General features: G+C 36.2%; 1 protein-coding gene across 2 annotated transcripts in view; it reads right to left on the bottom strand.

The window, feature by feature from the left end:
• Positions 1-2,771: 2,771 nt before the first annotated feature.
• Positions 2,772-11,386, bottom strand: part of LOC125231052 (protein bowel) — a 33,222-nt gene continuing 24,607 nt past the window's right edge. For both annotated transcript variants that reach the window (XM_048136396.1, XM_048136395.1), the window contains exon 3: positions 2,772-4,947. In XM_048136396.1, the coding sequence (XP_047992353.1) occupies positions 3,657-4,947 (1,291 nt within the window). In that variant the 3' untranslated portion in view covers positions 2,772-3,656. The remainder of the gene's footprint in view (positions 4,948-11,386) is intronic.

Genomic DNA, 11,386 nt, shown 5'->3' with positions numbered 1-11,386 from the left:
TTTCATACGTACCAACACAATTCCGCTTCAGCTTATCAACTCGCTGCTCAGTCGCTTATGACTTGCACCACCAACTCCAAGACGCGTGTGAGAGGTTCGCGCGCCGTGTCGTAAAATGGTGATCATAAAAGAAACACCTTTTTGCTTATAAAGGAAGTTGTTCTTTTGCTACGGACATGGGATTTGCCTTATACATCCAGACACATTTTAGTAGGGGCTTTAGGAGTTGCCATATATGTTGCCTATTCAATTGTTTTGGGTAGGCACGGCTTCTGAGTTAACATTCCATATAAGATTTTCACTTAGGTAGTTATTATTGCTTACCTACTGACTGTTGATTCTAGTACCACCTAATCAGTGACCGGCCGCTGTAATAGAGATTATTCAGTGACATTAGCAGTGGGCACTTTAGGCTGATATGATGATGAGTTGATGAACGCGTTATCATATATCAGAATGGTGGAACAATTGCCAAAAATACATAGGGGCTTCCGGACACTCCACGTTCACATTTATTAGGTTTTCCATAGTTTTTAGATGATTAAAAGAGCTATACCTAACTTAAAATATAAAGTCGTTTAACGTGTGCAACTTTTGCTTTATAAAATAACTTGATACATTATCGCAGGCACTTATTTTATTAATATTCAAATGTTATCCTCGTCGAACCCTGTCAAAGATTAAGATTTTAACGTCAAAGCGTCCAATAGCACCTACCCAAAAAAAGTCACAAGACTTAAAAATCATTACAGTCACCAAAGAGCCATATTAATAGTAGACCACCCATTGCTTTACATATCTACTTCATGCTATGAGACCATAATTTACTTCAACTGAACGGCGAACGGCGTTTGACATATTGCCTCCCTGTCACACCTTTGTATGAATGTATAAGTGTGACTGTGACAGAGAGGCAACTTGTCGAGCGATCGTGGTTGGTTCTCTGCCCACAGCTCCACTTATTCAAATGAGTACTAGATTAAATTAATTCACCTGCTGTGAATTAACACTTGAGAGTAGCTTATTATAGTTTGACTTCATTGAGTACCTTTTCTGTAATTTATTTATTTATTTATTTATTTTATTTATTTGAAAACATATTTCAATGACATTACAGATAAATCCAATGCGTCATGAAATTAAATAATAAAAAAAAACAGTAAATAAGAACATTAAAAAAAAAAAAACATTACAAAGAATAAAAGTATTATAACTAAACAATTGATTTGGGCGATGACGAAACAGCGTGGCTCCGTTGCGTCGTTTGCCCCGGTGTAGGATTCGGCAGGTTGCCCCGGAACCGCCGAAAAACCACACCTTTCGGCCAGAAGTCTGCGCTCGCGATGGTGTCCTGCAGCGGCCGCGGCACGCGCACCACGAACGAACTGAAGTGCACGTAGTAATGCAGTTAAGGTTAGGGCTTATCTAGACGGCACGCGAAATTGCATGCGATTACATTACAAGCTATTGGGGCTACCATTCAGTCGGCCTATCAAATGCAGCATTGTATTGAAACTCGTATGCGAGATCTTGCATCGTGTAAGTAAACCCTTATGATTTGTGAAACTCGTAGACATAATATAATCTTATGTATGACCGAATCCCTTTGTTTGACATAATGATCGAATCGAAAGTCAAAATGTAATTATTGCCAGATTATCATTAGTAATAATTCTGAAACGGAAAAAAACCCAGGCTTTAACACTTTCGAAACCGGGCTCTACGCGGCGCTACGACATTTTCGCTACATACGGGGAAACCCATGTAATCGGCTACGCTTCTACGAGCGGTGTGCCCGTCAGTCGGGTTCTTGGTAGCGAAAGTGTTAATTTATGTCAATCCGGAAAAACTTCGCGTTTCAGAGAAAAACCCAAATTATGACTAACGAAAATATGGACAAACGACTACACTCGTATGACTTAAGAATTTATGGGAACCAACAGATTCATGTATGACGTATGTAGCCAAAACGATGTACCTAGTCAATAGCGGCTGATATTTCATTTGTTTTTACTGTAAGGTAAGGAGGGGTACGATTCAAGGGCATTTCTTGCGGGATAAGATAGAAAGCCGCCCGTAGGGCTTCACTATATGGAAGGCTTCACTATTTCATCTTACCCCTCAGGAAAAAACCTTCAATCTTCACCTACATTATCTTACTGATATAAGTTTTCTAAAAAGTAAATTTAAAAATTCATAATCACTGATATTGTCTATAAATTATGTCCATGAACGAGAAAGATTTTACGAATGAATGTGGAAGGTAGTGGAAGTAACGGGAGAGGAAAACCGAAAAAGAGGTGGGTGAACTGTGTGAGACATGATATGGAACTAAAACAAGTTAATGATGAGATGACGAGTGATAGAGATGTATGGAAGACAATATGCTGCGCCGACCCCAAGTGACTGGGATAAGGGCAAGAGAATGATGATTATTATGATTATGTATTTATGATTCTTGAAGATGCTTCTCATAATTTTAATTTCATGATTGGATTTAAAATCTGTATAATATACCTAGGTATATCGCCAATTGTAGGCGGAATTAAGGCCTTAAAGCTAAGCGATACAACTTGATGTTTTGTTCAGTAAGGTACAGCGGTTCAAATCCCGACTGGAGGGCAATTTTAACTGATCCATTTTTTCCATTACATGTTACACTATTCAGTTACTCGTTTGATTTTACTTTATTGATGTGACAGTAGGTATTTTGATAAAGCTGACTTAGTGAGAGAAGTTCATTTGTTTTATTGAAAAGACATAAGTATTTTCATCATAATTTATTTGTAAAAATATCATCGTACGTACATACATAGTCCGTAAACAAAAGTTTACTAAAAATATCTGAGCAAAATATTCTAAATCTAAATAGTAAATTTATACACTGGGCTAATGACACAATTTTGACATAACATTTTCTTTAACAATTAAAAGATAGTGAAAATATCAATTTTGTTATTCTGACATCACAATGTTTATGTGCTACTTATTTATTTCATAAGATATTGCTAAAGATAACCTCAATAAAAGCTAAACTTTATGTAATATAAACCCTACCTAAAATATAATACCTACCTAGATATTAAAATGAATGATATTTACAAAAAAGATTTTCTTATTGCTAAACATTATGCTGAGTCACTATCCACTTTTAATTTAACAAAATATCCTTAAGCAACACATTATGCACTTATCACTAATAAAATAACTAAACAATAAATAACATTATACGTAATTACTGTATAACTAACTTATAAATAGGATTGCGAATGAAAACTAAACCTTAAATAATGTTACAATCAGCATTGATAGGTTCAAACCAAGTTGAGACATATAAACTGTTCTGTTCTCCTTATAATATCCAGATATCCAACAATAACAAATAGAGTAAACCACAATATTATTTATTATTAAAATTTTGATAAACTAATTTTTAAAATTTTCGAGGTAAACAAAACACTGCACAAACAAACCTTATGAGATCTTTACGAAAACCAAATCCACATTGCAAATACATACAAACATACCTCTAGGATAGTACATGATGTGAAATCAATACTTTAACTAATAATACTTTTCATTAATCTAATACTCCACTTAATAGTAAATACATGAATATTTGTAAAATGCACCAACTTATCATTTATTATCACTCTTCAACGTCTCATAATATCTTCTATGCTGAATCCTTTCTTGGGTCCACTGGACTGGCTCGTCCCTGGCTTGGGATTAGTGTTTGGCTGGATGCCTACTATATTTTTTATCCCATTAGTGATGGAGCTCGAACTCGAATCTTCAGTATCTTTTGCATTAGGCTGCAACAAATCTTTGCAATTAGTTACGCTTGTCGACGTGCTCGGCAACGAATCTTTCGGAGGGGCATGCTTCACAATTAGATCTTGAGCGACCGTTTGCTGTGGGCCAAGCACGGTATGTGGCACGCCCCCGTAAGCGATTTGAGGATGTGGCGGGGGCATAGGTAAACCAAATTTATGATACGATGGCATTCCCATTATTGTAGGAGGAATGCCCACTCCTACTTCTGCAGTCACGAGTGATTGACGGGGCATTGTTAAGTTTGTCGGTTCCGGTGAACGACTCCTGTACACCGGTGCGCATGTTCTGACATTTTCTCCAATATCTGGCGGGTGGCTTCTTTTTCTAAATGGACTGAGATACATCGCAGATGGCCCTGGATCTATTGGCATATTAGGTACTTGTCCCATCTTCGACGAATCAGGCGGAGCTACTTGATGTAAGTCTCTTCTTATTTGTAACTGTGGATGACGGATAGGTGGGTCGGACATATCAGTGTAGCGCATTTCCTTCTCTATAATTTCATCTGAAGTATAACGCCTTTTTTCATACAACTCAGAAGATTGACCGCGGTATCTTTCTGGATGATGTGGGCGCATAGTATAAGGACTTGCGCGGTCTCGTGGCTCATTGTGGTGACAGTGGGTCTGTTCGACTGCAGAAGGCGATAATGGTCGCGGCCGCTCAATGCTTTGTTCCCTTCCGATGCTTTCGATAGATGAAGAACGTGCTCGTCTTACAGGAGAATGGTCTGGAGACGATAACTCAGCATCGTCGTCTTCAAATCCTGGTTCTATAGGTGAGCCAGGTCTTCCGATATCTTCTTCGCCTACATCCAAAACATCACCAGGTGGGACATCGCCCACGGCATGTGTAAGAGCATGTCTCCTCAAGTCACAGTTTCTTCGGAATACTTTTCCACACGAGTTACACTCGTACGGTTTGTGGTCGGTGTGTGTCAGCAAATGAGTCTTAAGGTTGGATCGCTGGTTGAAGCTTCGGCTGCAGACGGGGCATTTGTGTGGAGACTCTTCCATGTGGAGGATCTTGTGGACCGCCAGGGTCCTTGATTGGCAGAATCCTTTTCCACATTCTGTGCATTTGAACGGCTTTTCTTTAGAATGAATGTACCTGAAACAATACAAAAGAGAATATTAGAAATGTTTCCTGTTGATGTGTGCTTTTCAATCTCAACTCACACGCTCAATTATTTAAAATCAAACGCAGGCTTTATTGCGTACATAGTTGCCCTAAACAAAAAATATAAGAAATAAAGCATTTGTTATTACATGCTTGATACATTTTTAGATTGGTATGTCTTACCATATTATTCGTACCATAAAGTATCGCGCCTTAATTAAATGTCTGAGAAAGGTGGAGTTAGCGAAACAAGTTCTACAGATCTTTATAATGAATCTTGAAACTATTGAGAAGGGTTCTGGCGTATCTCAAAAGGATTAATAGTTATTGGATTATTCTTGATACATTTATATTCGATAGTTCTTAATTTAATTTATGTGAATAATACCAGGCACATGCCCCATATACATCTACAAAGAGCTGAATACTTTTTAAAAGCTATATTAATGAGAAGCTTTTTCGATACCCATTCAAGTACATGACATATCCATCAATTTTTAAATATTCTAAAATACAACTTCTTTCCAGTTAAGTTTATAGTAGGTAACGGTATTTTATTCTTATTTCGAAAATTTTTACAGGCCACCCTAAGGTCTGGAAGAAAATTTTAAATGTGGAACGTTTTAAAACGTTGGCTGTCCGGCGCAAGCGCACCTTGAACGTGATCCGAGTAACCCGAGATCCCAGACTCAAGGCAAGACTATACGCATGCGCGAGAACCTTACCACTTTAAAAACTCCCTTTTCTTTAGACCATTAAACTGTTTAAGGGGTCTTTTTAAAATGGTCTCGTTCTACAAGTGTTCGGCCGAATCGAATTACGTTAAAATCATTTTGTGGCCAGTCTGCGATTATTATTATAATGAAAATTGTATTAAGTTACTAGACTTCGAGTTAAAAGTTATTTATTACTGAAAAGTTGAAGCCGAAGACAACTGTAATTTACAAAGTACTGGCAATGAGGAACTACAGACCTCTGTAGAACCAAATTAAGTGTCAAAGTGTTATTGTAAAAATATGATATGCGTCAGTAGGTTACCTAAGTATGGTGGAAGTAAAAGGTTAAACGTTATAAACCTAGGTTCTTTAATGCACTAGGAAGTCTTGTACTAATTACGACTAAGGAAGAAGAAAATTAAATTAAAAAACCTAATTGAAAATGTTCAAAGGGTAAACAACAACTATCCTTACTTAGATGAGGTCCTGATAAAAAAAACTTAATGACAGACGTCACCGTGCCACAAATTTAATGATAATGACTTTTAAGATTCCTCATCCCGTCAGCCATCTGAAGAATGCGCCACGTAAACAATATATCATTACTCGGACTCTTCAAACAAAAAGGTAAAAGGTAGGACTAAGGCGTAGAAGAAGAATGCAGTAAAGACATTTCAAATTCAAGTTTTCATACAGTTATAAGACATTTTCTTTCCGTAGTGAAGTAGAGTTAGTTTCCGTGAAACGTCTAGCAGTAATTTAAATAAGTTCTTCATGATATGTAATACGAGTGATGGTACAGTGAAGTTAAGTAGGCATATTTAAAAAGTATGGCAATGTTTGATACAATAATTTCTAAGGAGAATGATTACACTATATAATATACATATCTGTTTCTTACATAATATAGCTTGGTGAGAATCTGAATTTACTATAAAAATAATTTTACATAACTATGTGTACATTTGTACATACCCAGGTAAGTACTGCACAACGAGAAGTAGTATACTTACCGTGGTAATATTCGACAATATAATAAAAGGTAGTCATAAATAAATTGAATTGGTAATTTCTATTCAGCTAGTGAACCGCGAGATGCAAGCCCTCAAACATCTACACTACACATAGACATCAAAGAGGCCGCTTTCAAAATCAAATTAACAAGGCAATTACCACGTTACTACGAAAAAGTTCTTAACAAACCGGCCCCTGCATACAATTCTAACCAAGCAGCAACCTAAAAACCTTTGACCAAATTGAATTGCTTATAAAGAACGGAATTAATTCACGTCCCGAGAAAAAACTTAGTAAAAAACCAGGATTAGAAATGACCAAAAATAATAAACGTAATTAATGACACAAACAAATCTTCGTTCCAGCAGCGTTATCGTACCAGTTCGATCAATTCTGACATTAAATAAAATATAAGTAACGTCTGTCTCTTCTTATTATACGAGATAAGATCAAGTTGGACAGTCGCTCAGAATCCCATCAGGGCAATGGAGATTAAAAAAAGGCTTGAAATTACAGAGAGGACCAAGGCCCGGTGCTAATGGTGTACATTAAAAAATATTTTCCATTACTTGCCAGACGAGTAATGCCCGTAGTAACTTGAGCTGGCTCGGCGCCGATGGAAAAAACGTTGGTGAAGTCACTTGTGAAATTGGGAATGTTTTTTACTTTAACAGAAGATAAAAAAGTCGTAAAGGAAATAAATGATCTACTTAAACGAAACAGGATAAACAAAGTGATATTAAACGTATACCAAACCTCATAAACGTAATGCTAACTCGCACATTGAAGAATTCGTGGATATTTTTTGCCAAAGCAGTATTCATTGAGGTAACAGAGTCGAAACAGGTTCCAGCAGACGTCCTCGTTTCGTTTTACAAACAGCGCGCGAGTGTGACAACACCGTTTATACATCTAAGAAGTCAGGAAAAAATATGTATAAGTAAATCACGTTTGATTTGTCTATGTTCGTTATTATTTTCATATTTTATTTCCTTTAACATAGGTTATAGGTTACACAGTTTTAGACTAAAATGTTCTCCCCAGCAAATCAAAATCAACGTTCGAAAGTTGCACTAACATTGAAATGCTAAATCGTAGATCCCATCGTAGCTGGATTGACACTAAAATCTCTGAGTAGTATTTTTTCGAAGGTTTTTTTTCTGTTCATTCGTGCGTTGGAGATTGCCTATCGACGATCAAGAGTCCGGTAACAAAATGTAGAGTTAAGAATAAGACATTTGAGTTATGACTAATGTGGGAATGCTTATAATAAAGTACCTTAGTTTAATAAAAAAAATAGTAATAGTTATGAAGATCCTTTAAAACAAATCGATTTTGGGAGTAGAATCTAAAGCTACATCATCATCTAACATTGAAAGTGTTCTAAATATTCAGTAAAATATATAACAGATCAAGGGCATAAAAATCCCAGAGAAGTTTTTACCATAACAGTCTTCTCCCATCGGCTAAGAGTATTTAGTATTTACATTTAGAGGCTTGTACCTACCTTTTTCGTTAGTCAGTATTTCCGTTCTTGAAACAGTTCTAATAGAGCCCTAACTCTACACAGCCGTGGTGCCACGAAGCGAATCAATTTCTCTCAAAAGATTTTTCCATTGCCTACTTGGTCAGAGTGGCCAGATAGCGTCAGACAACCAAATGGTCGATACTTTTGATAAATAGTGCTTTAGTTTTTATTCGCAGAGTTTATAAACTGGGACAAACGTAACTTTGGCCACTTCATTTTAAGTATAGAGATCGGCTAAACCATATTTCGAAGGGGCAGTGAGGAAAAGGGCACTAAACAGCCTCTTGGACGAATAAGTTTGTAAATTAATGCACGACAATAAGTATTTTACTACTGAAGTAGTGCAAAGGCTAGATATAGTTGCCCATAAATTGATAATAAATGCCTGTTTAAGTCTTTATCTCCTACACAGGACAAGTAACTTCGTTTTTAAAATCATTTTGTTCTTCAATGGAGACTAGTTTATAAGAAACATTCATAAAACCTATATTTTTAGGAATTCTTAATATATGCTCAAATTTTTCATTTACAACAGCACACAAACTTTCCAACATAAGATTTTGTCCATTTTCCCCTTTCTAAGCAGGTTATTTCATAAGTTTTCAGTTTAAAAGTAAAGAGAGCAAGTCCGCTCGCTGGAATGCCGCGGCGTGGGTCAGTGCCCGATCCCCCTCCTCTCCCCCCTCTAGCTCATCTCTCCGCATCTGTAAGCCTCCTATCGACTAGATTAATCGTACTGGCCTTCTAATTTGTAATTTTAATTATTTTTTTAACGATGTTTGTATTTAGTTTTAGTCAAATAAAATTTGTTTGTTAAAATTGATCCAGTCTCTTAATTTCTTTAAGTCTTTAAGTATCTTAATTGGGGCAGATTAAAATATGTAGATCAAAGTGAGGGTGTGCCATTAAAAATACAAATCTGATATTCATCATGCCACTACCATTATATCATTGCCAAAGCAAGGCAGAGCTCATAATACTTTAAATTTTCGCGTTAACCTTAAAATAAATGCAGAGCTTTGTTTCACTTTAAAATACATAATATAATTCATGACAACATTTATAGAATCCATCATTTGTTGGTAGGCAATTTTCATATTCGTATTCGTCGACACAAATAATTAAACTGAAATAACCAAGACTCTTAATGCAGAAATGTATCTAAATATCAGGCAGGTGCATTATGGTAATAAGTAAGCCCGTTTAAATTGAATTTTGCAAAACCCACACTAATGCAGAACGGTAGCGGAATTTAATGCATAAATTTATTCTCAGAAATGGTCACAAACCGCAAACAGACTTGTAAGTAAATCAAAACCGCTTATAAATAGCTTGCATTATCATAATCATGCAATTTGTATAATGAAGTGACTGATTTTCTTATTGAGAACTGTTCTCCCGTGTGTTTCAAAAATACATTCTTTATTGATCGTTTAGAAAACGATGATTTTACATTGACTTTGTAAGTTATGTTAGAAAGCTTTGCATTAACGTAAGATTATGTTACTCGTAAAAGCTGGCAGTCTAGTTGCTTGAATAATATCTTTATGAAGATTTGAAAGATAAATACGACGCTCAAAAGCTTGGATTTCTTGAATATTAATTGCCTCAAGATTTTTCACAGGAGATATCACATCCTCCGGCTTTGGATATATAAAGGCAGAGCTTACACAGCGGTGTGTCTCAGGGCTGTCGCTTGCCCCCACGCACCTTTTATCTCTACAGCCAACTAAGCTGGTTTCCTTTAAGTCGATTTATTGTTATGCTACTAATATCTCAGCGTCAGTAGTAGAACGCCAACGCTCTGCTTGACTTTCAACTAATTAACATGAGAATAGAAGATTTGTTAGAGCTTGTTAACGAACATCTTGAGAAACCTGTCCTCTGCGTGCTCCAGTTTTAATAAGGTACTTTTTACGCATTCTCTTCCAATAAACTCACCAAAGACTGCTATTTGTTACTTGTTAATGCGTTGCAAAGCTTACAATGTATGACAATAATGTGAATTCCATTGAACCATAATAGACCTTGATTATCATAATACTAAAGTACCTACTTGCTTAGATATTGTCGTTTATAACGTGATAACGAGCATCGTCACACATAATTTTCCATAAACAGACCTATACTGCAACCTTCAAGCCATTTAAAGACCATAAAGTTATTGATAGCTGTACATCTCTTCAATACTTTTAGTTTATTCTGGGGTTATAATTTTTTTTACTTCATTTTTCGGAGACGCAAAGTTAAAAAACAAAACTTCAGAATTGATTTGCATTTGTACAGATTCTCCGCCAGCTCACACCTCCTCTTAAGGCTGCAAGAGCATTACAAATTATTACACAAGTCACATTATTTTACCGTACTGTCCATAAGCAGAACCAGTATTGACATCGGTAGCTAAACACATCAAGTTGTATATGACATTATGCTAATCAGCCAGGTTCACATGAATGTTTTAGCAACGACTCGGCTACATTAGTATTCTAATTATACGGCGTTTTTTGCACCTCCGGTTTAACAAATGAGACGTCAATAAACGGAGCCAGGTTTTTTTGGAGGAAAGCTGTGTTTTTTTTTTTCTTTTGTCAGCTTTCATGATCTTATTTCACAAAAATCTATGTGGTTGCTATTTGTTTGCGTAAGTAAGTAAGTACTTTAAAAGAACTTCTTACCTATGTTTACAGTATCTTTGTGAATCTCTGTAGGTACTGCAATGTGTTAAACTTTGAATACTATATAGGTACACAGTCATTATATTTTATAATCCCTGCTATTTTGATGGCTTAAACAGTATGCAATTATTTTAAATTATTATCATATATCAGCGTATCTTGTTGTGTGACCAGAGGAGTCATTACTATGATAGTACGTTCGTATGTTAATAGATTATACGTGGGTGTGTGGCTTTCAATCAGTATTCACTTTAGTACAATGACTCATTACTTGGAAGCCATTCCAAATGCTCTCTGATCTTAGCAAGACTTATGCTCAATCAACCAGTATAAAACAGCATCCAAATACGCATAGTTTTTCTGAACCCCAGGATCACATTTCACTGGTTACTAATATACTCAACGTGGATGCGTTCAAGAAACCAAAGGGAATACCCAGCATTTGGTAGACGCTCGGTCTTCAACGAGCCACATGCTACTTACAAACGAGCCATTCG

The sequence above is a fragment of the Leguminivora glycinivorella genome, chromosome 11, assembly GCF_023078275.1.
Source record: "Leguminivora glycinivorella isolate SPB_JAAS2020 chromosome 11, LegGlyc_1.1, whole genome shotgun sequence".
Lineage (NCBI taxonomy): Eukaryota > Metazoa > Arthropoda > Insecta > Lepidoptera > Tortricidae > Leguminivora > Leguminivora glycinivorella.
The sequence above is the reverse complement of the archived record's forward strand: the minus strand, read 5'-3'. Positions and strand labels throughout refer to the sequence as shown.